Genomic DNA, 22,298 nt, shown 5'->3' with positions numbered 1-22,298 from the left:
GTAACCTATAAGATGTAAAATTGTAAGTATTTCGGAGAAGAAGAACGCTAATAAAAAAGAGGAACAACGTGGACTGAACGAATTATTTTATATACGTAATTTTGCCCGTTTCGAAGACGTTAATGAAAACAGTCGGACAATTCTCGTTGGGGTTCCAGCGCGCTGGAGATCCAAGGGCCCGGAGAACCAACACTTCGACAATGGCACCGTTTGTTTTTGTTTTCGTGTACGGGACCGTTTTCTTCCTTTTCTTTCTTTCTTTTTTTTCTTTTAACACGCGTTGCCGTCGCGCTGCAAAAGAACGCACAACACGAGCGGACGCAGCGCCGATTGTTTTTTCTTTTCTCGATTTTACTGAAAACGTGCGTTGCTCGATACGAACGAGAGGAAAGAATCCGCGACGCTCCGCGTCGTCGCGGCGCTGCGTCCCCTCGTAGAAACGATTACGACCTCGCGACGTCCTCGCGGCCGGGATGTGTCTTCGCGCGAACTTTTCCAATAAACGAACGCGACGTTCGGGGCAAAATCGGGTCACGTTCGAGGAACGTAAAGACTCGCGCCGATCGCTGGACACGACGAAAGGATGGACGAAAGAAAGACATCCGGGTCCTGGAAAATCGGAAAACTTATCGAGGGAAAAACTTGAAGTTTGCAAACGGATTGAAACGATACTTTTCTACTTGCATCGTTCAAAGACGTATCTTTTTTCATTCACAAGAATAACGATCGAATGTCAATTTTAGTCAATTTTAATCAATTTCAATCACAAGTTCCTCGTATTGGAAGATCGATAACGTTTCGAATCCTTCACGGTGAAAAATCCCGGAAATCGAAGCGAAACTCACCGCGCGGATTGACAAAGCTGCAAAGACACCCGTGTGAACACTTTTTCGCGCATTTTTAATCGGGCGGCGAGTTATTAATAAAATCCGTGACCTCGGTTTGTAATTGGAGACGCGAGATACCTCCGGATCGTTATATTCGTTGAACGTACCATTCGCGGTGTGTTTTAAAGCCGGTACACGTACGCCGATCTCGTGCTTTAAGGAACTGAATAAAAAATGGAGCTCTTTCGCGAGGGGACACGGTCGGTAGCTGTTAACGTCGAATGAAAGGAGTCGCGTGTCTTTAAACGATGCAAACAATTTCCCTGTTTCTTTCAGTTTGCCATTCCGCGCGAAAGGAGATCCGCGGAGTTAGGAGATCCGTAGAAGCCCACGGGGTTGCGTCGAGCGACTCCGGGGAGGTTTCGAGGAACGTTCAAGCTCGAGGAACAAGGGAGCAAAGAGGGTGTGTGGATCTCGTGACGCGCGGCGCGTATTCATCCCGGCGACGCGGATTTCGTTCGGCCCCGGCCGTGCGGTGGCTTAAGTCTAACAGTATTTTCGGGGGTGGGTTGACAGGGGTGGCTCGCAGCCTAAGGGCGACGTGAGCTTACCTTGCTTCCCCTTTCGTTAAATATGATTTCCACGTCGAGGATTGGTCCGAATTGCTGAAAAACAGAAAAGCAACGTTGTCTCGAGAACATGTTACCATCTGAATGCTCCGTGAACATTCTCGGAATACTCGACCGCGTTATGCGAAAAATCCTGGATCAGGCTGAGTCTAGACGCGCGTGGAATTTACGTTTCGATCGAATCGTTCCGTGCGACTAAAACCGGTGATTGGTCTCGTTAGGCCACGTTTCCATCGGCTCTGACCTACGAACAAATTCCACGGAACCGTTTTTCGATGCTGCGAGCTTCTCTGCGCGTGTACTGTCCGTTTGCTAGAAGAAGGCCAACGAGACTATTCGACACTCTGGAGATTAATTTCTTTATCGTTGCACGCATCGTAGCTACTGATCGTTGTCGATCTTCGTCGTGCTCGGTCAATGGCAACGATGCGTGCGACGGTGGGTTGTAAACTAGAACGGGGAATCTTTATTGGCCTTTTTCTCAGGGACGCACAGTACATGGAACTGGATACTACAAGATGGACGTGTTTACGTGAATCGTAAAGTATTTAGCTTCGAGAGGTTTCAAAAATGATGGAGTACTTCGCGTGCACTACGCAACCTCGTTAAAAGTACGCAGCACCGAAAGGGTCGAGGGAAGAAGATTGTCAGCGATCTGAAAATTGTTATCGAACTGAATAACACGGAGTGTCTGATAATACTCGACGAACATCGATCGAATATTTGTCTGGAGCAGACGGAAACGTGACTTCACTGTTCGCGAAAGGAGAACGAAGAACGTAGACGAAAGTATAGTAAAAAAAAAAAAACGAAAGAGAGACGAAAGAATAGCAGACGGAAGTGAAACTTACCCCAAACATTGCCCTGAGATCAGGGTCCCGGAAGCGGAAAGGTATATTGCTGACGTGAAGTCGTTTCGGTTGACTCTTCAGGTCGGTGCCCTGTGTGGCGGTTGCAGGTGTCGTCGCGCCGGAAGTGACCGGTACCAAGGTGGTACCCTCGACGGTGCCCTCGGGGCTGGTCTCGTTACCAGCGGGTGTTGGTGCCGGTTGTTGGCCACCGCCGCCTGCAGCTGCAGCTGCCGCTGCCGCCACTGCTGCCTGAAACACCTCCGACTGAAGTCGAAGATCGAACGAGACGGAATTAGTCTAACGAATTAGTCTCTTAAATTAATTCGAGATCGGTCGAAATAGCGATCTTTTCATCCGCGACTCTAAATCGGTCAGAGTTCAATGTTTCCATCCGCGACTCTAAATTGGTCAGAGATTGATGTTTCCACCTACGAGCGTAAGTCGGTCGGAGATTGATTTTTCCATTTACGAATGTAAATCGGTCAGAGATTGATCTTTCTATTTACGACTCTAAATCGGTCAGAGGTTGATGTTTCCATCTACGACTCTAGATGGGTCAGAGATTGATCTTTCTATTAACGACTCTAAATCGGTCAGAGGTTGATCTTTCCATCTACGACTCTAGATCGGTCAGAGAAGATTGATCTTTCCACCTACGACTCTAGATCGGGCAGAGATTGAATTTTCTATTTAAAATTCTAGATCGGTCAGAGATTGAGTTTTTCATTTACGACTTTAGATCGGTCAGAGATTGATTTTTCCATCTAAACCTCTAGATCGGTCAGATTGATTTTTCCATTTCAAACTCTAGATTGATCAGAGATTGATTTTTCCATCTAAACCTCTAGATCGGTCAGAGATTGATTTTTCCATTTCAAACTCTACATTGATCAGAGATTGATTTATTCACCTAAACCTCTAGATCGGTCAGAGATTGATTTTTCCACCTACGACTCCAAATCGGTCAGAGCTCGATCTTTCGAAAGAAAATTCGAGCTGAAATTAACCCTTACGATTTATTCCGAAGCAAACGCGTCTATTCGGGCCAGAAAACTATGTGTACGTACATAAATAATTCCGGACGATGGTGAATCGGGTGCGGAGGAAAGTGTTTAAAACCGTATAGAAGAGAGCGCGTGTTTACTTCTAAGTATGGCTCTTTCCAAGCTACGAGTGTGTATGTACGTGCGCGAGAGGGATTTGGGGACGAATGTACCGTGTGAAGAGTCGCTCGAAAACCGAGCACGGGACAGAGCAGAGTGCGGTGAATGGCGCTAGAATACCCGTTACTAATCCTTTTTATTCCATCTGTTTTCAAATATACCGTCAACCTTACATTTCGACCTGACAATCTTTATCCATGCGCGAAGGAAATGTTTCACCGTGCGATGTATTTATTCGTTTACGAAAATAAGCGAACTCTCGTTTTTCCAACGATACGGATAAAATGGAGGACGGAGGTTTTACTGGAGAATATTGCCGGTGATCGAGAGCCGGTTGACACGGAACGAATTCCTTAAAAATTGAAGAGTTTATTTACAACTCGATCGAGGAGTAAATTCAGCGTCCTCGGATAAGGGTGGCTCGTTTTCGATATTAGGAAACTGTCAATCGAAGTTACGCGACATTTGCACTCCTCGACCTTTGACCTTATGCACCGATCCGATTTGTACCTTTGGAAAGTCAAAGGTCGCGTTGAAATTTAAAGATACACGAGTGACCTTGAGCCGTCCTTGGCTCTTTTCGCACGCTTCTAGTTGGTATTCCAACGTGCTCCTAGACCTCCCTTCGATCGGTTTCGTTCTCCCCCGAGCGTATCTATTCCCATTAGTTCGTTTCCCGTAGTTCTCGCTAACAATGTCACGGAATCGGAAACCACGAGTAACGAACACGGTGGCTTTTTTATTTCCTCCCTTTTTTTCAACGGTGAATTTCCAAACCCTGGTTAATTAAATCCACTCGGTGTTTCCGCGATCGTGGCAAAAAATCATTTACGCTCCGCGAGGGTTGGTACACGAGCGACGGAGATACAATCGTCGACGTTAATTTTACGCAAGAGGTGTGCAATTTCTCGATCGTTAAAGCACGAATACGTTGCCGTCGTTTGACAGGAATAATTTTTTAAACCTTCCTTAACTGGATCTGCTCGAGTTTCCCCGTTAAACAATCGCGAAATAAAAAATAGAGTTCCGGTGGCTCGTAATATCGAACGATTTATTCTCCCCCGGGGTATTTCGTTTTATAATAGAAATTTTTTATTCCCGTTCAACGAACAACGGTCGAAGAATCGTTCACTTTTTTCGTTCGTTGCTCGAATTCACTTTTATTCGAATGAAAACGTTGCTCGTCTTTCCACGCGCAAGAATATTAAAATAAAAGCCACGTCGAAGCGTTAAATAAATTTCGACGTTTTAAAGTATCGTCCAGTGATAGTTAACACTCGTCGCTGGTACCCTAAACTGCACAGAATCTCCAAATACAACCATTTGTAAGTTACTCGTTGCTCAAATCTCTTATCCCAATAAAAACGGATAAAATCTGTAAATTATTCGTTGCTCGTTTTTCCACGCGCAAGAATATCAAACTAAAAGCCACGATGTTAAATAAATTTTGACTCTTTTGTGTCGTCCAGTGACAGTTAACACTCATCGCTGGTACCCTACACTGCACAGTACCTTCAAGTAGAACCATTTGTAAGTTACTCGTTGCTCAAATCTTTTAACCCAATGAAAACGGATAAAATCTGTAAATTATTCGTTGCTTGTTCTTCCACGCGCAAGAATATCAAAATAAACGCAAGGTCACAGTGTTAAATAAATTTTGACTCTTTAATGTCGCCTAGTAACAGTTAACAACCGTTACAGGTATCCTAAACTGCACAGTACCTTCAAGTAGAACCATTTCTAAGTTATTCGTTGCTCAAATCTTTTATCCCAATGAAAACGGATAAAATCTGTAAATTATTCGTTGTTCGTTTTTCCACGCGCAAGAATATCAAACTAAAAGCCACGATACAGTGTTGAATAAATTTCGTCTGTTTAGTATCGTTCAGTGACAGTTAACACTCATCGTTGGTACCCTAAACTGCGCAGTATCTCCAAGTAGAACCGTCTGTAAGTGGTCAGCCGCGCGGCTGACCTTATCTACCTCGCGCTACTAACGAGGCTAAGTGAACACACGTCGCATTTAGTCAGACACAGCAGCTGGTACATGGAATTTCTGACTACGCTACTGCACACCGTCGGGGCGGAACTTTATTACGTCTGTCTGTGCCCAGGTACCACGGGAGCCGGAACTAAAGCAATTTGAGCCACGCTCCGTGTGCTATTAATACACACTTAGTGGAAGAAGATATTCGAACTTCATCGTGCAGCGTGGAATTTTCTGAACGCCGATGGTGCGCTACGTGCGATTAATTGGAGAAGCTCAAGGTCTCGACGGAGTTCGATCTTTGTTAATATTCAACGATATTTTCGCTCGTTCAACGACTACGTAAATTGACCGAATTCCCAGCTCGGTGTACCTCGAAATCGCGGTAAATACCATTCCAAAGCATTGCTGGAACCGCTTACCGTTTCCGATTCGATGTTCGTTCGTTTCGCGCGCCGTACGCAGAGTCGACCAACGTTTGATTCGGATAACGAAACAGTTAATTACTTGAAAGTCGTCGATCGACGTTTGGGAGCGATCGACCGATCTTTTAATTACACGGAATTCGAGTTATCGGAGAAACACACTCCCCCTGTCTTCGCCGTATAAAACGTGGACCAAAATTCGTGGAACAGGGTCGGTTGTAAAACGTGGAGTAACAAAATTGCACTCTCTCGAATGTTAGCCCACAGTGTGCCGAGTTAAATCGATTTCCAAACGCATTTCTCTCGAAACCAAAGCCTACTGTCCAATTCTATTATTCTTTATTTCGTTTTTTTTTTTATTTTTTTTTTTATTTCCAGTTCCATTCGTATTATATCGGTCCACGGTGTACACAATGCACACGCGCGCACACTCGCTAAAGATAATCCAGATTTTGATTCCTCCCAACGAGAAACGGATCGTAGGGCTCGTGTTTTATGCATGTCTCGAAATTCGTCTCCTGCTGAGAATTTTGCTCATTCCTGGTCAAAGACGCTCCACGGCACGGCAATCTCCACGCGGATTCAGTGTCAAGGGGTAGACGCGAGGAACGCGCGACGGTTCATTGAAACCGGAATTAATTCCTCTGTCCAACAATGCGGTAGACGCGATGAAATTTAGATGCGCTGGCGTCGAGCCGCTTCGAGCGAACGTCAGACGCGTATTCACGGTTTAGCGTTTCGCCGGTACGAGGAGACTCGCGAATTATTCATCGACTATCGACGCAGTCGGCACCAAAAGAGATTAAGAGGCGAAAGAGGAGCGTCGATGAACGCCTGGACACGCTCCGCGACGCGGGAGCTTGTTTCGCGCCGGTTTGAAACTTTCTCCGCGAGCTTTCGCCGAAACAAAAGGTACAAAAGAGAAAAAGAGAGAAAGAAAGAGAGAGAGAGAGAGATATCTAGCCTCACCATGGACGCGTGGTTGCACCGTGAATTTATCACGCTGGAAAACACACCCCCGGTGAGCACCACGGTCGCCATTCTTTCGACGTACCCTTCTCGCCGTGTCCTCGTCTTCTTTAACGATTTTTCACCGGAAACCACGCGGTCGTGGAAATTTCTTACTTCTCCCTCCCTCTATTTAAAACCTCCACAAGTCGCCTAAAGGAGTGGGGGCTGCTCAAACAGTATGAAAAATTTCGGTCGACCGCTCGAAAAAGCCGCAGACATTTTCAGTCTGGAGATTTTCTTTCGCCGAGCATCCCTCCGGGGATTGTTCGAGCTTCTTTCTTTCTTTCTCTTTTTTTTTCAATTTCGTACAAGGGCGTCTCGCGACGAGAATCGTGAAAAACGATACCTAGGAGCGCGACACTTCTTGGCAATTTTTTAACGAGCCGGAGGATTCGTTTCGAACGTTCAAGGTTACGTTCAACCGGAACATCGCGGTTTCGGGATCTCGAAAGTACGAGTGAAGATGAAATGTGTTCCGTGCGCTTCGATCGAGGGACCTTTAAGTGGATCAAGGTCGTTGAGTTATTTTTTCTTTTACTTTTGTAATCTTGAAACGATCTCGAAGAACGATTTCCGATCTTTGTTCCAGAGTCTGAGCGGGACAGAGGGACAAATTATCGTTAATTTTTTAGCGAAATTTTGCGTTCGATCGACCAAACGATCTGTGAACGAACAACGCTGGACGATTCTCCGGAACGAAATGCAGACTTTACGGGGAACAAAATCAACGAGATTCGCGCCCAGTGAAAGTAACGCTCGAAGAACGTTCGCACTTCGGCGGAGCGTAATTGAAAAAATTCGCGTTGTCTCTGTTGACGGAGCGACGAAATAAAATAAGAGAAGAGCAAGTGTACACGAAATTCTCCCGTTCTCTGCTGTTTCCGATCCACGCCCACGACACTCGTTGAAACTTCTCGTGAAAACGAGGCCGATCGCGACGCGTTCCAATCGAACGAAATTGCGTCGCTTGTGTTTTTTTTTTTTTTTTTTTTTCGCTCTCCGTGGCTCGCGCGAAACAATTTCAAAACCGACCGACACTCGTTCCAATTAGAGGAAATTATTTCTATTCGATGGACGACCGGCGTAATTCGTCTCTCGGAAGTTTCCAAAATTCGTCATCGATACGGGGAAATGGACAAATTTTCACCGGAAGAGAAACGGAACTTTTTTATTTATCAACTCTGTACACAATTCACGCCAAAGAGATTCCTTTGTTAAAATTTCTCTTCGAATAAGAATTATTCTTCTCTTTATATTTTTATATCTGCTAGACTTTCTGTGAAAATTCGACGAAAAGTTTCCCCATTTTTCCGCTCGACTTTGCAAATGAACAGATCGGCTATTTTTCGATCGATCTACAAATTTATATAAAAGTTCCCATCGATCCAGCTCTCAAGCCGCCTAGATCATTTTATTAAAATTTCTCTGAATAAGAATTGTTCTTCTCTCTATATTTCTACACGTATTTGACTTCTTTGAAAATTCTCTGAAAACTCTATAAAAATTCTACGAAAATTTTCCCCACCTTTCCGCTCGACTTTGCAAATGAACAACAGCTCGGTTATTTTTCGATCGATCGTCAAATTTACCCAAAAATTCCCATCGATCGAGCTCTCGTCCCAAGACCGGTTAATTCCTTCGACTCGTGTTAAATAATTCCATTTCGGCGTAAATAATAGGTCCGCGTTTCCTTCCACGGGAACAATCCCAGAAGTCGTGAAAGTTCACGGTAACACAAATTTCAAGAGTGAAATTTCTGAAAGCCAGCGAGGACGTTTCAAAGGCTTCGGAGAGACGCTCACCGACCCAGTTTACGTTCACGTCGGTTCATTCCGCGTTATAAACGTCGGTTTACGTTCAACTTGGACCGAATGGTGTATTCAACACGTTGCAGACGTCGCGAGAAACTCGTGTTCACCGAAAGAGAACGTGGTCGCACAGGTTCGAGAGTTTTCCTTGGAATCGTTCGCGGATCGATCTATGTAAAAGCTAACTTCTTCCCCTGCCTCGCCGCGCTACGTTCATTAGAGCCTCGACGCAGAGAATTAGCAGCTGACAAACGAGAATCGAGAGAACTCCTCTCTCTCCTCGCGAGTAATTTGCCTAGCCGAAGCAGCCGGTGGAATTTTAATGACGCAAATTGGCGTGCCCTCGTCGTTAAGAAGATTAATCGATTCTACGCTGAAAGGACCCGTCCCTCCTCGATTTCGTTCGAAATTATATGTTTTCAGAAAGAAACCGGACGATTCTTTTATACCGTTCGTCGATAACGCGAGTATTACACGAGTCTCGATCGAGTACCTCGTCGGAGTAGCCGGTCTTTCGTAGAAAAAAAAGCTCTCATTCGCCTTGGTGAAATTTATTCTCGATTGTGTCGCGGTTTCTCGGACGGTAACGAACGTACACTCTCGGCGTAGAAGAGATAGGGGTATTAAATAAGTAAAAGGTATCTAAACTTCCGAGCGGTGTTAACGGCGATGAAACGGTTGCAGACTTCGAGCTCCACCGTAGAAAAAAGCTCCCGTTCCGACGTGAATAATAGAGATTTCTCTCGTTCCAGTCAAGGATTTATCGCTGCCCTAAACTCCCCCTCGTTTGCTTCTTCCTAGATTCCTTCGAAGAGCCGGTCGCAAAAAATCGATCCGAGGGAATCTCGCGAAAGGTGAACGAAGGGAGGATATCTATCCCGTTTAACCGTTTCGCGATTTTATTCAACGCGTCGACGAACAATTCCGCTAATATTCTGTACTCTTCTTACTTTCCTTTTTCGAGATCGTTTCAATTTGTGGAAATTTACGTTCTCCGGTGTGCAACGACTCGTCTCTATCGTTTTTGTTAGAGTTGCTTCGTACTTGAAAAAAGATACGAATATTCTTGAAACGAGTACGTTTACGCAAGAAACATCGCAGTCGTATTTCCAAACTCGTAAAGACGAACGTCGAACACCACATTGGTACCATTTTTCATATCATCGTGGAGGACCGTCGGGAACAAGATTTCGCAAGCTTCCGTGAAAAGTACGGAAAATTGGCATCGGTCGTAGGTATTAATAATTAGCCGGCGAAACGTTCGGAGCTTTCTTGTTGACCCCCGAGAAGCTACGTGCCTCGACAAGCCGGTCGCAAAGTTTTTCGAGCCAATTTGGCTCGGATGTGGGGTTGGAATTACGTCGGGAGGAGGTCGACCGGAAATCCCGCGGCTCGGTCGAGATCCGCGAAACACTCGAACTCCTCTCGAGACGCGACTTTGTATTGGTTAACGAGGCTCGGCCGCAAAGAACCGAGCGCAAATGGAAATTTTCGAGACGGCTCGCGAACTTTCCCATCGTCATCGTCGACGTCGTCGTCGTCGTCGTCGTAGTTACGAGTCGAACGCACTCGAGAGCCCCGATAGAACCAAATTGTCCGAGGCTGGTGCCTCGTCGTCAAAGAACGACGCGAGACCCTTTCACGGGTGTCTCGCAAGACGAGGAGAGGGCAAAGCTTCCGTGAAAGGAAACTTTTAATTTGTGCTTCTGCACGGAGTAATCCAATTCCCTCGATTCGAGAACCGTCGATTCCGATCCGAGGCGCGTTTCGAGACGAAACCGAGTACCCGGGACCATTCGAAGGCCCTCGAGATTCGTCGTTCCGAAGCAGAAACGACACTGCTACCCGGTGACTAATCGTTGGAAGAAACGGATCGTGGAAACACAGCGATAGACGTCGAATTATTTTAAAGGATTCTCCGACGAACGAGCTCGAAACGATACGAAAACTAGGATAGGTGCTTGTTACGTTTCCAAGTGCGTTCGATTACTTTGCGCGCGAAGGGCAACGTCGTTTCAACCATCATCTATAGCATATACACGCATTAAAGTGTACAAAAAGAAAATTTAACAAGGTTAGGACTAATTCTTCGTTCCTCGGTTCTACCGATCAGTTTTCGAGTGACAACGTTTCGAGACTCGTTTACTTTCATTGCTACGAAATTAGAAACTTAGATAGGTGCTTGTTACATTTCCAAGTGCATTCGATGACATTGCACGCGAAGTGCATCGTTTAAACCATCACCTATAGAATATACTAATTTAACGAGATTAGAGACTAGTTCTCATTCTTCGGTTCTACCGATCAGTTTTCAAGGACCTTGAATAATAATTCGAGGGAACGTTGATTACCGAATAATTACAAGACGTTGAAACGAGTTGTTAACGTTGTAGATCTACCGATCAGTTTCCATACGTCGAAGAAAACGTGACAACGTTTGGAGACTCGTTTACTTTCACTGCTACGAAATTAGAAACTTAGATAGGTGCTTGTTACATTTCCAAGTGCATTCGATGACGTTGCACGTGAAGTGTAACATCATTTAAACCATCACCTATAGAATATACACGCATATAACTATACAAAAAAAGAATTTAACGAGATTAGGACTAGCTCCCTATTCTTCGGTTCTACCGATCAGTTCTCGAGGACTTCGATGAATTGTTCGAGGAAATGTTGATTACCGAATAATTACAAGACGTTGAAACGAGTTGTTAACGTTGTAGGTCTACCGATCAGTTTTCATACGTTGAAGAAAACCTGACAACGTTTGGAGACTCGTTTACTTTCATTCCTACGAAATTAGAAACTTAGATAGGTGCTTGTTACATTTCCAAGTGCATTCGATGACATTGCACGCGAAGTGCATCGTTTAAACCATCACCTATAGAATATACTAATTTAACGAGATTAGAGACTAATTCTCATTCTTCGGTTCTACCGATCAGTTTTCAAGGACCTTGAATAATAATTCGAGGGAACGTTGATTACCGAATAATTACAAGACGTTGAAACGAGTTGTTAACGTTGTAGATCTACCGATCAGTTTCCATACGTCGAAGAAAACGTGACAACGTTTGGAGACTCGTTTACTTTCACTGCTACGAAATTAAAAACTTAGATAGGTGCTTGTTACATTTCCAAGTGCATTCGATGACGTTGCACGTGAAGTGCAACATCATTTAAACCATCACCTATAGAATATACACGCATATAACTATACAAAAGAAGAATTTAACGAGATTAGGACTAGCTCCCTATTCTTCGGTTCTACCGATCAGTTTTCGAGGACCTAGAATAATAGCTCGAGGGAATTTTGATTACCGAACAATTACAAGACGTTGAAAGAACTTGTTAACGTTGTAGATCTACCGATCAGTTTCCATACGTCGAATAAAACCTGACAACGTGTGGAGTCTCGTTTACTTTCATTGCTACGAAATTAGAAACTTGGCCAACTTCTTCGGGGCGAGTCGAACCGTCTCTAACAACGATCCCGCGACAGAAGCCACGTTCGATGGACAGTTCGCGCGTGTAAAGCGAGCAGAGCGAACTACGCCTGTAGCTTTACGACTCGCTGACTAACCGGGACTGGTTAATTGACCAGACGAGTTGCGGACAAAGCAACCCCGTCGTCCGGAACCGCGACATTGTTCGAAACTCTTCACGCTCCGGTTCAACCGTGTCCGAAACGCGCCATGCAGTCTCTGCTCGGGTTAATTAGACACGATCGTCACGCGAATCGTTCTCCGAATCGTGCCACGGCAACGAATACCGAGTTTCGTGGAAACGTATTTCGCGAGGTGGGTCTCGCGACGCAGATTAGTTGGAAAATTCGGAGAGTTCGGGAACGAAATGGAAAAATTCACTCGAAAGCAGAAAAGTTGAACCCAAAGGGATTTCGGTGATTATTGAACACGTTTCGTGTGCGTTTCAAAATGGAGTAGAAGTAGAAAGATGGGCCTAGAAGACGGAGAACGACTTTTCGGAGTACATCGAGTACCAAGGTAGTCGATATTATTGGGTTGTAGGGAAAGTGATTTCGTTTTCCAAAATGGAGAATATAGAATTTAATAAAATGTTTATACACTCTGCAAAAATCGTGTTTCATTTTCACCAATAAAAACGAAATGACTTTTCGAACAACTTAATAGTTTATTATTGCTTATCGTAAAATATTCGTTGAATATAATCTGAAATATTTCCAAAAGAGACTGTATCTGTTCTAATATAGTCTCTGATTAAAAGATATCTATTCTGAAATATCTCTCGAGTGAAATATTTCATTTTTAGATATATATATATATATATACATCTGGACCGAAGATCTAAATATAAGGTCGAAATACTATTTTCGTATTTAATCTTCCAACGTTAACTTCGCGGTCCTTTTTGAAGCTAAACCGATGAACTTCCGGAAAATACATCGGTCTGTTCGGTCGTAGAGCCATGGACTGCGTCAACCGATCCAGGATGCCAGAAATTAACAAGCCGAGGTTCCCGCGTGATTCTCGCTCGGAATTCGGGCGTCTACTAAATTCAATTAACGAACGGAATTACTTTAATTAGTACGGCTAATTAGGCCGGTTTATGAGTCGTGGTAATTACCGAGACGTAGACCGACGACGAGTTATCGCGGTTGTTGTATCAACGCTGCGTAGTTGAAACGAATCTGGATTGTTCGCGCGCGAGTTAGGATGTTTCGGGGTTGGTTCGAGCCGGTTGAAAGAAACACGGAGGGGGATGATCGGTGCCGCCAACGATGATACTCTCGAGCGGAAAATTTCACCGAGAGAAGCCACGACGAACCAAACATCAATCATCGCGAAAACGAGTACACCTCGCTTAACGTTCGTACGATCGATAAACGAAACACGAGTGGAGAATTCTGTACAGAAACTGAACAAACTCGAGCAAATTCGAAATAACGAGGGAAGACCATCGATCGCGAACGATAGATCCCCCAGACACTGTCGTAACGAGTAAAAGACTCGAAATACCATTGAAACGAGATCTTTCTCCCCACGGTGGAGTGCCACGCGTGCTCGAAACCACCCTAGAACGTCTAAAAACACTTTTCGCAACTGCGTGAAAGTTTCCCGTAACGGTGTTAGGCTTCTCCCCGGTTCTTTGTTTCTCTGTACGTGCGTGGAATGGTCGACAGCACGTTTGCGTCGGTACGTGACCAAACACGTTGTTGGTCTCATCTCGGAGGGAAGATCCAGCAGCTATCCTGGTTTCTATCGCGCTCGGGGACCTTTGATGGATATCCCAAGAGGGGAGGAGTGGGAGGAGGGGGCGGTAACAATGACAAGGCGATCCCGAGGAGGATTTCGTCACGAACGACGACGTACAAGGACGCGCCGACAAAGTAGCTACCGACCGCGGTTTCGGTACACCGATTCGAGTGGCCAATCAACGTCCCGTGACCTCGGTTTTACGGGGTCGAGTTCCGCTACTACATCCGCCGGAAGAGACGGTCACCGCCTGTCCTCGCGTTCCCCTACTCGTCGACTGTACCGGGAATGTCAACGAGCGAGTCACAAGTGCGCGTTGTCTGATTTTGATCGGTGTTCGTCCTTCGCGTTCGGACGTTTCTTTTCGAGGTACTTCGGATCGTTTCGGCTTTACCGCGCGAGCACTCTCCGAGCGTTATCGACCTCTTTCCGACGAGACGATGATACTGCACGTGGAGAGTTAATAGCAACGTAGCTCGCGTCGTGTCTCGCGTCAGAACGGGGGAAACGACCTTGGATCACTTGTCAATTCTGCCTCGAGTATAGAATATCGAAAAATGTACTTCTAGTGTACACTTTTTTCTGAACTGTATATGGAACACTAGTGGAAGAAGTAATTGTGTTTAACATAATCTCTGGTGGGGGAAGTGACCTCGCAGAACCATTTAACTTTGTCCCAACTATGGTATTAGGTTTATATTATAGAAACGACCTTGGATCACTGGTAAATTCTGCCTCGAGTGTAGCAATCAATATCGAAAAATCTACATCTAGTGTCCACCTGTACAAGAAGTAACTGTGTCTGCTATAATCTCTGATGGGGAAGTGACCTCGAATAACCACTTAACATATAAAATGGTATAGAACACTAGTGGAAGAAGTAACTGTGTCTAACGTAATCTCTGGTGGGGGAAGTGACCTCGAAGAACCACTGAACTCTGTCCCAACTATAGTATTAAGTTTCGTTTATAAAAATGATCTTAGACTACTGATCAATTCTGCCTCGAGTATACCATCCAATGTCGAGAAACCTACTTCCAGTGTTCACTTGGTTTCCGAACTGTACATAGAACTGTGTCTGTTTCCTAATGGGGGAATTGACCTTGAACAAGTTAATTTCGTCCAGACAATAGCCGTTCGCGTTACAAGACCCGTTTCTACTGTTCAATTATCGACTTCCGAACTCCCTTAAAGTTAAGAGAACAAGATCATCGTTGCACAGTGCGATCTCTAAAATTTCCGAACCATTACCGTGTCCATCGAAACCGAACTCTTCGTCTCTCGTCTGCTCGAGGGGTACCGCGATTCACAAACGGGGAGAGTAGTGTTCATTTCTCAATTAAATCGACCGATCTCGATCCAAAGTGAACAGAGACTATCGAAAAGAAAGTATCTCGATCCAAAGTGAACAGAGACTATCGAAAAGAAAGTATCTCGATCAAAAGTGAACAGAGACTATCGAAAGGAAAGTATCTCGATCCAAAGTGAACAGAGACTATCGAAAGGAAAGTATCTCGATGAAAAGTGAACAGAGACTATCGAAAAGCAAGTAATGAGCAACGTGACTCACAATAGCCTGTTGGTCCACGCCGTTTGGAGGCGGTGGCGGACTAAAACTGGCCGCGGTCGGGGCACCGGGAGCCGTTGGGTGTGGGGCGCCTGCTGGAGGTGGCACCTGAGGCCCGCTGGGCGGTGGCTGCTGGGGGGCGCCACTGTTGTCTTCTTTGACCGGGACTGGCGGCGGTGGTTTCACTTCACCGGCTGCTCCAGCCGCCCCAACGACGCCCGCTACGCCATTCACCGGCGGGGGGAAGACACCCCCACCGTAGGGCGCAGCCATTCCTGTCTGCACCATGTGCTGCAAGCAGAAAGAAGTCCGTTTAGTCGATACGTTTTTCCCTGGACGTGTCGAAGATCCGGCTAGGGACACCGTGGACGATATCGAAGTCCCGAGAACGGTATCGAGGAATTACCAAACGGTACTTTTTCGTAGGGCTCGAACAACGACGCTCGGACGAAACATCGATTTCGTCTCTTCTGGGTACACACCGAGAGAGAGTACCCAGATCGTCGAGATCGTCCGCGCGGGAGAGGTTCGAGCGCGCTTTAAATAGCTCTGACCCGACCCTCGCGTAAGTAACATTCAAATAAATATTCCACCTCGTCCGCCCAAACAACGCGAGCTTTATTTTTGCATTTTAAATGCGACGCCTGCCCGAACGAGACGATGATTTGTGCCCGTATGCATTCTTCGCAATGCAACGATAAATAGGCTCGATGGCTGGTATTAAAAGTGGATGCCGCGGACAAGCCGCAAATCATTTTGCGTGTTGCACGCGCAGCGATTAACGACATGCTAGAAACCCCGTTTTGTTTGCTGTTCGATAAAAAAAAAAAAAAAGAAGAAGAAAAAAAAGGAAGAAAAAAAAAGTCCCCGATGGAAAAGCATCCGAAGGAAACTATGGTGAATTCTTTCCTTCCGACCCACGTTTCCCGCGAAATCGCGACCGCACGATGAAAGCCAACGATCGATGAAACGTATTTTGATCTCCGCGATCCGACGAAATATTGATCGCGACCCAGTTTCGCACTCTGAAATTAATTATTACCGAGCAGATGGCGTCCTATGCGAGAGGATAGGTTGCAATCAGTTGAAAGCTCCATTCAGAGATTATTTGTGCCGCCCGGTGCAAATTGTGTATGCATCGGCCGAGCGAAGTTTCATGAATGTTTTCGTTCGCGAAATTATGATCCTGGAAGAGGAGAGTATAACGGATCGTTTTCTGTATTAACGATACACTTATTCGAGCGCGGGGCTTTGTCCCTTGGTATAATCCGTCGCGTACGCAATTAATATAAATTTCCCGTCGATCGAGTACCTCGCTATCTAAACTTCCCGATGTTTACGAAGTTAAATATCTAAATTCGTATTTGGTTAACATATCGGATTCATCGAACCGCCTAGTGACTATGTATCTCCGATCGGGGTACATCGGTGCTCAATATTTGGTAGCTGACACTCGACTGTTTGGATACCGAGACGCCTAAACGCTTTGGTGTTGAGAAGCACCTGATGCTCGAGTACCTACGTGAAAGTATCTTAACACGATGACACGTTTGTGCAATTGAAATACCAAATGCCTAAGGAATACCTAAACATTCTGATGTTCGAGTATCTACGTGAAAGTATCTTAACACAATGACACGTTTGTGCAATGGAAATACCAAATGCTTAAAGAATAATTAAAGATTCTGGTACTTGGATACCTACGTGAAAGTATCTTAACTCTATGACACGTTTGTGCAATGTAAATACCAAATGCCTAAGGAATACCTAAACATTCTGATGCTCGATTACCTACATAGAAAGTACCTTAACACGATGACACGTTTATACAATGGAAATATCAAATGCTCAAAGAATAATTAAACATTCTGGTACTTGGATACCTACGTGAAAGTACCTTAACTCTATGACACGTTTGTTCAATTGAAATACCAAGTGCCTAAAGAATATCTAAACATCTGGTACTCGGATACCTACATGAAGGTACCTTAACTCTATGACACGTTTGTGCAATGGAAATACCGAATGCCTAAAGAATACCTAAACATTCTGATACTCGTATACCTACGTAAAAGTAAGTAGATACCTACGTGAAAGTATCCAACCCTGAAATACCCAAGTATCTATCATCCGTTCCAATGTTCAACCGATACACTCGCGTACATATAGTAATACCAACGTGCCTAACCGACAACCAAGTCCATTAATCTTCGCTACCGATGGACTCGTCGTCCATTTTCTATCCCCCTCTTTCCTTCGAGGAACGAAAAATGACACGATCGCTTAAATGCACACGATCGCGTCGCCAGAGGACAAACTCTCACGGAACGAAGATCGATGCATCCGCGTCAATCCCTAAAAGCGAGGAAAAGGCGTTACGAATGCATCTGGTGTACCAAGGGGAGGATCCCGAGGCATCTGCTCGGTTCCTCGTGGTCCGCAAATTGTACCGATTTCTCGGCAACAGCGATAGAAACAACCGCCACGGGCATAACTCCCGCGAGACAGCTTACGGATGGTTTGTCCAGTTCGCTCGTCTTACGAGATCGTTCCGAAATACCCCAAGGCCCGTGTGCCTCCGAGGAACCAACTTCCGCGCGGACCATTTGTTACGGCACGTCGTGCCATTTTTCCGAAAACTCAATTCCGTTGGGCTGCAACGGGCCAACGACCATTTATTATTTACGGACCGATGCCGAGAATCGGCTCCGTTAAAAGTTTCACTCTTGGACACGGTCAGTCGGAGTTTTCCTCGCGCGAATCGATCGGGATGGGTCGGTGATACGTTACGCGAACCGGGAACCGTCGCACCGATGTCACGGAGAATTGTAGCTCGCATTTACAAGGTGTCGAACGAAATATTTCGCGACGCGTCCACGTTTAATGTTCCCCGTACCGGAGTAAGTTCTCTCCAGGTTGACGGAGAGAGCGGGAACGTTTCACGGTGACGTCGACGAGCTCGTTGAGCTCCAACGGGTACACGCGAATATCGTACCTACCGAAAGGATTCCAGTTCCCAAGCCCGTGGAAAAGCAGGTGTAAGTACTTCGAAACGGTTCGAACGCACACGCGGCTCGCAAAGTCCCCGTTAACTCCGACCAACGACGCGGTAGACGAGTAATCCGCTCGAATCGCGGCAACGCGTTTCAAAAATACGCTCCTTTCGTTCGCCTCGCGAACGATCCGGCGACGAGCCGCGACGAGAGAGGTCCTTCCGAGTCCAACGGGAGACCGAACACCCGGTTCGATTTTAACGCGATTTCACGGGACGATGGAAGAGGTGTCCTCGTCGCGACGTGTGAAATATCGTGTGTACACGCTCGATAATGGCGACGATACGAGTTACCGATGTGCCACGTACGTCGCGAACACCTACCGTGCCGCGAATCCTACGAAAAGCTCTTCGTTGGACAATTTTTCTCCTACGTACGAAAGCTTCGAAGAGTAGCTCCTCGTACACCGTGTACTACAGAGTTCCACAAGGGGGAGCGTATCTCTCGCTTTAAACGCGAATTTCCAGCGTTGGATTTTCACACGACGATAAATTCTACGTCGTTCTTAGTGCACCAACATCGAAAGAATCTCGGGAAATCGAGTGTCCGCGCCTAATATACTTCACAAATCTCGAAAAACGTCTTTCACTCTACCGTTCCTTTAAAGCGTGGTTCAAGTTGAAGGACAGCTCGGATTCTTTCTTGAGTGGACAACGAGATGGTGAAAAAAAAAATGAGAAATCAGTTTCCCACGGGCGTGAGCTAGACGCGCCGCGAGTTTTCCATCGCGAAGGAGACAGAAGAGAAGGGTCGAACGAGCCGGACCTAGGAAAATAAAGGACGCGGGGGCAGCTGGAGAGGGAAAAGGGACGAAAAGGGATGAAAACAATGGAGCGAAAGGGTAGCTCTAGACGCGATGGAAGAAAAAAAAGGCTCGGAGAATGAAGCACCCGGGGTGATCCGCTCTTGAAAGGGGCAGCGATGAACGCGCGAGGATCCCGCGGACGACACCGAAGAATCATCGCGATTCTTCGTCACCGTGTTCTTATCTCACGGACAAGTAGGCACATCCGCAAAGAAGACGGAATAAAGGGGAACGACGACCACGACGACGACGACGACCACGACCACGAAGCGATCCCACGACCCAATTACCCACGTCGCAGTGTGTCATCGGGGTTAACCCACTTTCTCGGCAAACACCCTCGGTCGCTCCTCGGTAGGAATAATGGCGCTCGAAGGACTCCAGAACCCGGCCCGCGGCACTCGCGTGAACCTGGCAATTTGGCGTCCCTCTGATTTTAATAACGCGAACGAGCGAGTACGGCTCGGCCCGCGACCGTCCTTGATTTTAATTACACCATCCCGGCCGAGCGACGTTAAAAGAGGAACTTTTTATCGGCGGGTATCGTCTTTCGAGCCGGTCGTTAAACGGTAACTTTTTATCGGGTTTCGCGGAACCGTGGGGGATGATATTTCTCGCGGGACGCGAACCGAGTTGTTCGCGAACCCCTTCTTCTGTCCAGCTACGAACACGAACCTTGGAAATTGGCCATTCGCGAATCGAGCATTGTTTTCCACGGCTACGTTCCCGCTGAAAAATCGCTCGGTCTCCTAATAAGCGGCTCGACAGTTCCCCCGTTGTTTCTTTTATTTTCTTTCTTTTCTTTTTTTTTTTTCCTTTTCTCGCGGTGCGGAGATCGAAAGAACTATCCGTGTATACAAGGGGGCCATTCAGAGCGTGCCTCCCCTTCGGGAGCGGTAGACCGCGTCGACGTAGTTGGCCCGAGTCTTATGGTTATTGCGTGCGAAACAGAGGGATAAGAGCCCGAGCGTTCACTCGGGATACTCCGAGCCACGAGGAGATTCCACGAACCGAGGGCAAAGCGACCGAGGGGGAAAAAAATTAAGTAGGTGGTGTAACAAGGCGATGCATTCTGCCGACGATACGAACGGGAACGTACGGGGCCAAGTATCGAGTCTTTCGACAATTTCGATAACTTTCAACTTCGGAGAGAAAGGCCGACGAGAGATTTAGAATCTCGGTGTTCTTCGAAGTTCGAACTTGCGCGAACTAGATACCTACGGAATCTTCTCGGAACCTTAAAGTACTGGGAATCGAAGATAAGAACGGGATTGGATATCGGGAAGCTTAAATATTGAGACAATTAGGGACCTGTGAACCTTGCTCTTGCAGGATTCGGAGAGGTTTGGAATCTTGGTGTTTTTGGAAGTTGGAGCTTTGGTGTTTCTAGAATTTAAAAACACTTGCAGAATCTTCTTAGAAGCTTGAAGTATCTAGACTCAAGTACAGGAATAAGATTGCGTAGGAAGCGCAAATATTGGAAGAATTGGAGAGAATGTCGGAGAGATTTAGAATCCTCTGTGTTTTTGGAAGTTGGAGTTTTGGTGTTTCTAGAACTTAGAAATACTTGCAGAACCTTCTTAGAAGCTTGAAGTATCTAAACTCAAGTACAGGAATAAGATTGCGCAGGAAGCGCAAATATTGGAAGAATTGGAGACCCCTGAACCCTGCTCTTCTAAAACTTAGAAAAGTTAAAAATCTTGGTCTACCTGGAAGTTGGTACTTCCATCTTCGTAGAGCCTAGAAACCTCTACAATCTTGCCCTTCCTAGAACCTTTGAGTATCCATACTCTTGTAGCTACAACACCTCTAGGTATACGCGCTCGTGTTGTCCACGATTCTCGAAGCTACGGCCACGAGTCAACGAAAAGACATTTCCAGTAGCGGTTGATTCCCCTCCCGGAGGCATCGTTGCGCGGCTGGCTACGCGTTATCGACCGAGACGGGGGATAATGCAGGAATTGTAGGAATGGCCCGTACCGATTGAGCTTGGACCAGCACGGCCGAGATCCAGGCAGTAGATGGGACGAACGCTGGAGGGACTGGCCAACGCCGAGACGATCGCGTGTCCACGATCGCCCATGGGAAAGGGACAGAGACACCCACATGGTTGCTGTATTGACGTACCGCTGACGCTGTTGTGACGCAATGGTAACTCGATATTAAATCGCGATGACGCAACAAGCGTCGGGGTGCAACGTTAGCACGGTTTCCAACGGATGAACGCGAGCTAGGTGTTAGTTTTCCCGCCCAGAACGGTCAACTGGCGTCGTAAAAATGGTTTCCTCGAACGATGGAACGCCGAACGATTATTCTTCCTCGTCTCTCGGCAAGGCTGGCGGCTAGCTCGTGTTGCATCCGCGACGGAGCAGTAAAATACCCTTACGGCCTTTCCTCCATCGGAAGAGCACGGACAGCGAATGTTCGTTGGCATGCCTGTGCGTTTGCCTGTTCGTGCCCGGACACGCCTTTTTTTTTAGCGTCCGTTTCCATGCCCAGACGTTCACGCTGGACGAGCACCGACGAACACGAACGATCAAAGCCCTTGTTCCTCCTTCCTCGAATAATAACGAGCCACGCTCGTGTTCCGATACTCGATTAGTAGCCAAGAACCAAGTGTCCACGATTACGATTATGGTCTATCCCGCACCTGGTGTCTAGAATCGAACGCTCGCGTAACGTCGTACGGGTGCACGAGTATTTCGAGCACCCGGTGTGTCGGCTAGGTGTCGTTAGCTCGTAGATACACCTAAGTAACCTTGGATGTACCAAGTATCCACGTATGTGGATGTACCAGACGCTCGGATGGTTGCGCTATTGGTACTTGGGTCAGCGTTGGCTCGTCGTTGGATAGGATTTCGCGGCACCTGAATGACTATCGTATCGTCGAAAACGTGATTACTCTCGCAAGTAACGGACAAGCTGGAGTCCTCTA

At 46.4% G+C, this 22,298-nt stretch overlaps 1 protein-coding gene across 1 annotated transcript in view; it reads right to left on the bottom strand.

The window, feature by feature from the left end:
• LOC143143261 (uncharacterized) overlaps positions 1-22,298 on the bottom strand; it is a 413,719-nt gene that overhangs the window by 100,375 nt on the left and 291,046 nt on the right. Inside the window, exons 15-17 of the mRNA XM_076304324.1 lie at positions 15,509-15,796; positions 2,308-2,571; positions 1,439-1,492 (exon numbers count right to left, since the gene is read on the bottom strand). Of these exons, the coding sequence (XP_076160439.1) occupies positions 1,439-1,492; positions 2,308-2,571; positions 15,509-15,796 (606 nt within the window). The remainder of the gene's footprint in view (positions 1-1,438; positions 1,493-2,307; positions 2,572-15,508; positions 15,797-22,298) is intronic.

This window comes from Ptiloglossa arizonensis, chromosome 2, assembly GCF_051014685.1.
Source record: "Ptiloglossa arizonensis isolate GNS036 chromosome 2, iyPtiAriz1_principal, whole genome shotgun sequence".
Classification (NCBI taxonomy): domain Eukaryota; kingdom Metazoa; phylum Arthropoda; class Insecta; order Hymenoptera; family Colletidae; genus Ptiloglossa; species Ptiloglossa arizonensis.
This window is presented reverse-complemented; position numbering and strand designations above follow the sequence as displayed.